General features: G+C 44.9%; 1 protein-coding gene across 3 annotated transcripts in view; it reads right to left on the bottom strand.

Moving 5' to 3' along the window:
• The window catches only part of LOC310871577 (zinc finger SWIM domain-containing protein 6-like), a 68,118-nt gene that overhangs the window by 31,914 nt on the left and 28,704 nt on the right, over positions 1-7,500 (bottom strand). For all 3 annotated transcript variants that reach the window (XM_083783180.1, XM_083783181.1, XM_083783182.1), the window contains exons 2-3: positions 4,808-5,164; positions 1-63 (exon numbers count right to left, since the gene is read on the bottom strand). The exon at positions 1-63 is cut by the window's left edge and continues 86 nt beyond it. In XM_083783180.1, coding sequence (XP_083639306.1) covers positions 1-63; positions 4,808-5,164 — 420 coding nt within the window. The remainder of the gene's footprint in view (positions 64-4,807; positions 5,165-7,500) is intronic.

Below are 7,500 nucleotides of genomic sequence, written 5' to 3'. Positions count from 1 at the left end.
CCTCGTCCAGGTGCCAGCAGTTCTCATCGTCCACACTGGCTCCAGCCGTGGGGTCCGGGGCCCCTAAAATGTGCACGCACACACGCACACACACACACACACACACACACACACACACACACACACACACACACACACACACACACACACACACACACACACACACACACACACACACACACACACACACACACACACACACACACACACACACACACACACACACACACACACACACACACACACTTTTATAGCTCAAGCCTCAAAACTCTTCTATTAAAACTACACAGTAAAGTCATCACGGAGGACTTTACTGTGCAACAAAAGGCAAAGCACTTTGAAACACTAAAAATAAACATTGATATTCCATACAACAAACACACGAGTGGGCACGTGTGTGTGTCACTGTGTGTGTGTGTGTGTGTGTGTGTGTGTGTGTGTGTGTGTGTGTGCATGTTCCCAGAAGCTTTCAACCTGATGACATGCTTTAGTCATTTATAGAATTATTGATGAAAGAGCTACATATCAATAGCCTATCAAACTAAAACAGACCAAGTGAACTGATAAGAGGACATGTGTGTCTCTCTCCCTCTTTTTTTCTACTAGTTTGCTGCTCTACACAGTGAAATCCTCAGTGTTCTTCAGATCCGAACGGTGTACAAAATGGAACCAAAAAAGGAATCCAACTCTTCCAACTCATCCAACTCTTCTGAGTTAAATTAGCACGGAGGATCTGTCTGTGCACTCACTCTTTCCTCTGTTCTCTCAAGTTTTCCGCCTTTTTCCCCCCGTTCCTTCCATCATCACATCATTCTCTTTCCTTCTCCGCTCTCTCAAAATCCCCACTTGTCTCTCTCTCTCCATCTCTTATCCTCTCTCCATTCCTCCTCTCTCTCCATCTCTTATCCTCTCTCCAATCCTCTAGCTCTCTCTCTCTCTCTCTCTTCTCTGAGGTACAAACAGTGGCACATTTGTTGATAACAAGATAGGAATGTCATCTCTTTCATTCTCCTTTACATCCCTCCTCTGCGTGTTTCTCTTGTGTATTCCTTCCTCTCAGTCTTTTCATGCACGTCCACAGTGTGGACTCACACACACACACATACAGCAGAACCCAGAGTGTTAACTCGGCTCTGAATGTTGTAAAAAATAAATTGTGTACACTGCGGTGAATAACAGTATATTTTACTGTGAACCCTGGTGCAGGTGCTGAACAGACTTGCACACTGCTATAATTCTCCCAGGTGTTTATCATCACCAGGTGTTGAACATCACATTATCAGGAACTTCATAGGGATAGAATTGAGGCATAATGTTATAATTATCGGCTGGGCGGGTCATCTGACATCCTTCAGGTGAGCAAATTAGCAAACCTTAATGATAGAAAATAAATATTCTAAGAAAGATAAAGATAGTAGGCCTCATTCACTAACCTTGTCTTAAATGTTGTGTATAAATTAAGCTGGTCGTAAATTGAGTGTATATTATACATCCATTTTGAATGCACAGCCGTGATTTGTGTGTTAAAGAGGTGCTTCTAAGTCACAATTGTTCCACGACCCATTTAACACCATAAAAGGCAACCAGAAATAACCAGCGTGGGGAAAAAAACAGATCTGCAAGCTTCTACCGTGTCGAGTCACACCGCCTTGACAACTTGTACATCTGCTGGGTGCTCTGCTTTGGGGCGGGGGCTTGTCTGCCCTTTGGGTATGGGGGGGTGGTCGCCCGGGCAGGGGTCTCGATGCGTTGCGTCGGGGCCGCTTCTTTGGGCGGTGGCCCTGCCGCCTGGAGGGGTGGCGGTTGCCGCCTTTGAGTGGAGCATGCATGGGTCTGCTCTTGTTGTAATGATTTGGTGCCTATGATAACTGTTGTCTGCCTTTTTAATATATGTATTAATGTACTGTATGGATGTATTCCCTGATTGGGAGTCTATGAACATTCGAAAGTCACTTGTCATTATGGTTCATTGTCCTTGTCATGTCTTTGTATATTCAATCTTTTTATTTATAATAGTGTTGTGCCTGAGCTGTTTTTCTTTTATTTTCTTTTGTTGTTATTATGTTCTTGTTGTGTTCTTGTTTGTCTTTAAAAAAGCAATAAATAAATAAATAAAAACTTGTACATCTGCTCTGTCTGGAGTCCCTCGATCGCGCGATGGATCAACTGAACCGTTAATAAACTAGACTGCTCTTTGGTGTTAAAAAGGTTTAACCCCACCACCAAATACTAAAACAACGTGGAAACGATTTTATAGAAGCCTTAGTTTTCTATTAAAGGGGTAACATTATGCCGCTGGAATCCAGGAATGCAGAGATCCGACCAGATCGCGCTTTATTGATTACAGAGGAGAAATCTGTCCTTTGGATTAACAACATACCCTGTCCTACGTCCGAATGGATATGGACACAGCTAGATTTCATCCATACTGTATCCTCATCAGATTGGATGGTAAGACTTATTAGACTATTGTGTGGCATTCATGTGATTAATATTATAAATGAATAGCGTGACATTGGAGTTGCGCCTGTTGCCTCCTGCAATATAATGCACGTGGCCACATTTACAGACACGACAACCGGATATAAATAATAATTCAGCTCTAAATGCGTCCACTGAAAATAAATACAAATTGGTTTGCATAATGTCTATAATATGCATCCATAGATGTTTGACATCGTTTTTCTTTTCTTATATATGACACATGTTGGGCACATAAATAATATTTTATTCAGGGTTTGGCTTTTTGCATGAAGAATAAGGCATTCTACAAACATATACACAATGTTTGAGGCATACAGTATAAGTCTGCTCCGGAGCAGATGTGAGTTTGAGTGTACGAGTACGTCCACTAAAACCCACGAACAAAAAGAGATTGATGAATTAGAAAAGTGCAGAATTGCGGAAAAGTACAAAGTGAAAATAAAATAAAATATGTGCAGACCCGAGCTTAGTGAATGAGGTAAATAGGAGAGAGAGCGAGTGCATTTTCCGGTAGCGGCATCTGCCACAGAACACCGGCGGCAGGCGGCAGTGTTTCTCTGCAGCATCAGTCCAACACTCTACCCCAAACCATAACCGCAAGCACAACACAACGCATGGCATCAGTCCAACACTGTACCAAACCATAACCGCAAGCACAACGCAACGCATGGCATCAGTCCAACACTGTACCCCAAACCATAACCGCAAGCACAACGCAACGCATGGCATCAGTCCAACACTCTACCCCAAACCATAACCGCAAGCACAACGCAACGCATGGCATCAGCCGTGGAACACCTGCGGCAGGCGGCAGTATTTCTCGGCGGCATCAGTCCGACACTCTACCCCAAACCCTTACCCTAACCATAACCACTCTATCCCAAACCCTTACCCTAACCATAACCGCAAGCACGACGCAACGCACGTCGGACCAAAAGCAATGCAAACGGTAGAGAGCGGCAGTCGAGTGTCATAATCCCCCCAGTTTCCCCCGTTAGCTGCCGCCCCTTCTCCCGGCGGCGGTTACCGGCAGTTTACCGGCAGTTGCTGCGTGAAGCGGCGGCCACGAGATAGAGTGGCAGTGGAGTGTCATAATCCCCTGACACATGCCACCCCTCCCCCCGGCAGCGCCACGGCTGTTACCGGCAGTTTACCGGCAGTTGTGGCGGTTGTTGCGTGGCTGCCGAACGGACCGACAGAGCAGCGGAACGGAGCCGTCATAATCCATCCACCTACTCCTCCCCCCGGTAGTGCCGCGTCTCATGCCGTTGCCGGATTATGCACTCACTGCTTCTGTTAAATAGACCCAGATTTATTATACTTGGTCATACAATGGTGTATGAACTGAAGTAAACATATCACTGTCTCTATGTGGTGGCAGCTAGACATGTTCAATGCCAATGTATTTGACTATCATGTATAATAACAACAACAACAATAACAACATCAATTCAGTCCCCACTCCTCTGGGGTATTTCTTCATCACTGTAAATGTGTGAATTGTGTCCTCTGCCAATTGCCCATTCCAACGATTGTGGGGGCGCTATTTGAGCAGTTAGGGGTTATGCGTCTTGATACTTTGACACAGTCCAGGGTGTGAACCGGGGACCTTCTGACTCTCAGCCTATCTAGTCTCTACACATTCAGCTATGTCTGTCCCTAACATGACATCCATTTCTCAATCTCTATATCCCGTCCTCCTCAGAGGAGAGGTGGTATAAGGAGAGTAAACCAGGAGAGTTTGCTTTTCCACACCGCCACCTCCCACGTCCTATTTCATTCTCTTATTCTGTTTGATCCTCATGCATCTGTCCATCGCTCCTTCTACCTTTCTCTCGGATGAAAATAGCCAGCGTAGATGTGTTTGCCGTTTTTTACTTCCCTTTCCTGCTCTGGACTGTCTCTTTCTGTCTGCCTCTCGCTCTCTCCCTCTCAGAGGTAAATAACAGGTATATAGTGTTGATTAGAGGCATACGGTCTCTCCTTTACTGCCTGGATCTCTAATGAGGAGCATTGATCCTGCTAGACTCTACCTTTATTACACAGTCGATACACACACGCACGTCGCACGCATAGACATTGTGCACGCGCTCGCACACACACCACACACACACACACACACACACACACACACACACACACAGATAAACAGAAATATGCTTGCATATAAACAAACACAGGGCATTGGGGATTTTAATCCCATACACACAATCAAATGGACACACAGTGCAAAAATGAACAGCAGATAACATGAGTGTGCGCGCACGCGCACGCGCACACACACACACCCACACCCACCCACACACACACACAGTTGGCTCACCATGGACCTGGTTGATCTCAGAGTTCTGCGACAGGATCTCGTCGGCCAGCTTCTGTGCGGTGGGCAACACCTCCGTGTGGTGGACCGATATGAGGTACTGGACGAACTTCTGCAGCTGGTCCCTGCTCATCTGGAACAGGGTCTCTGAGATGGGCAGGTGGAGCTTCACCTGCTCCGGCTTCCGCACGCGGTACAGGGACAGCGCCACCACGTGGGCGCAGTAGAAGATGTCCTTGTTGCCGCACGTGCACGTGACGGCGGTGATCTTGCAGCGGTCGAAGCTGACGCTGACGCTACACACCAGCTCCGGCGACGAGGGCGTGGCCGGGTCCGTCACCGTGCCGCTCAGGTGGAACCCTGGGGATTGCGGCCAAACGGGGAGAAAGAGAGGGAAACTTGATTAACCCATTCTGACCTGAGATCAGATTCATACGAGGTTTCCACATGGACACACACTGGTCTGATGAACCCATTCTGACCTGAGATCAGATTCTAGAAATGTCAGTCGCTCTTCGATTTTTCAAAAATAGCAGACCTACAAGCTCGTATCGCGCCACTCGGTGGCGCGATATGAGCTTGTAGATCTGCTATTTTTCAATAGCTAAAGCATAACATGATGCCAACACCAAAATGGGTGCCCGGTCAGAATGGGTTGAACGGGTTCCTTTTGAATGGTCTTTTACTCGTCGTCTGTCGATATTGTTACTTTTTAAATGTTTTCGAGTGCACAGCTTTGTGTGCATGTCTGTCCGTATGAGCACAGAATGTGATGTATGATGATAAGACATGAGAGGCCCCCTCGCTGCACACGAGTGCGATTCTTTTTTTTAAACAAATACGGAAATATTTCATGCCAAATTGCCAATGAAGTGAATTGGATTGGATTTAATTAAGAGAGATGGACAGAGAAAGGAGAGGTAAGAGAGACGGAAAGACGGCAATGATCATTTAGCTCCAGTTTACCCAGAACAAAATGTATGGAAATACATTTCTGGAACTATATTGTGTTGTCCTCAAATATACAAACAATCAAACAAGACATGGTCAGTGGTTGGACAAAATAACATATTACAAGGAAGATAGTAATATTATAAGTATAGCCTTTGTATATTATTATACAGCCAAGATATCTACAGAGTACTGAGTAAAAATTACAATTGGATGATTTGATGAACTCATTGAATTTGACCTTCAGTAAATGACATAATTGAAGCCATCTCTCCCAGATAGATTTTAAAGTTCAAGCACACCAATCATGTGAAAGTCAAGACATACACATACTTAGCCGTGGTCACCAGCCAAAAGGCCCCATGTTCCCCTGTCATGAGAGCAACATCAAGAATGGCCACAGACTCTCTGCTATTAAGTCTAATTTAATCTTCTTTTTTTTTCTCGCTTTTTCTTTTTTCAGTTGAAAGGACATCATTTTTCTCTGCATGTCATGAAACACTTAAACTATGAAGCATAAATTAGGCTTCAGCCTGAGTGATATTGCATGAGCCTGCCAGACATCTAGACCCGGCATCTTGCATCAGCAATCGACTCTAAAAGTGCAACATTCAGAAGAACCGTCCGGGGAAGAGAAGCATGGAGGCTATAGAGAGTATGGTTATTAGTCTGTGTACGTGATTATCAATAATATAGCCTTTCATTTGAATATAACGTTTGATCTTCTCCTGACTGCTCTTTCCAGAGGCGGTGGACGGTCATTATGCGAACATGAATATTCATGAGTGGGGCGGGGTCCCCAGCAGTGGCCCTAATACACCCACCGATGATGAGCATATGCAGGAGACACACACACACACACACACACACACACACACACACACACACACACACACACACAGCACGAGATCATGCATTTATTAATAACGGGGAGTGGTTAAGAAAGACAGAGCGGGTTATGAATGCATTTATGTGCTCAGGAGAGGTCGGGGAAAAATGCATGCGTAGCAGGCAAAGGCATACCATACATCTCTAAATAAATGTATCAAAGGGCTGAGCACATGGTGCGCTGTGATATCGAGCATGTATTAACACGAATATCAAAGCCTTCTCTGTGCCTCTGCATTAGGAACGAGAGGGGAGGGGGGGCTGAGAGTTGAATATTTCATCGCATAATATACAGTAGGAGTGGGGGGTGAGGGTTGCCCTCTGAAAACCAAGGGCAGGTCACAGTAGCTTCTATTTTTCCTAGATTGTTCTGGGTGCAGAATTTTTTTTATGCAGAATGCTAAAGGAATACACTAGTAAAGAGAGAGAAAGACCACTACAACCATAGCGACCCTGTTCTGGGTGTGGACATTCAATGGAAATAGCAGATTAACAAGCTCACTATGTGTCACGTTGTTGTGAGATTGTAGATCTCCCAGTAGAAGTCCCACCAGGACCAAGCATGACCAAGCATGATCAACATGCCATTATTAGAAGCCCATGGGGACAGCAAATCAGTATTACGTTATTATTACATTATTATTACATTATTAGAAGCCCATGGGGACAGCAAATCAGTATTACGTTATTACATTATTATTACATTATTAGAAGCCCATGGGGACAGCAAATCAGTATTACGTTATTACATTATTATTACATTATTAGAAGCCCATGGGGACAGCAAATCAGTATTACGTTATTATTACATTATTATTACATTATTAGAAGCCCATGGGGACAGCAAATCAGTATTA

The sequence above is a fragment of the Protomyctophum parallelum genome (genome assembly GCF_964188405.1).
Source record: "Protomyctophum parallelum genome assembly, chromosome: 15".
Lineage (NCBI taxonomy): Eukaryota > Metazoa > Chordata > Actinopteri > Myctophiformes > Myctophidae > Protomyctophum > Protomyctophum parallelum.
Note: the sequence above shows the minus strand (reverse complement) of the source record. Positions and strands in the feature narration are given on the sequence as shown.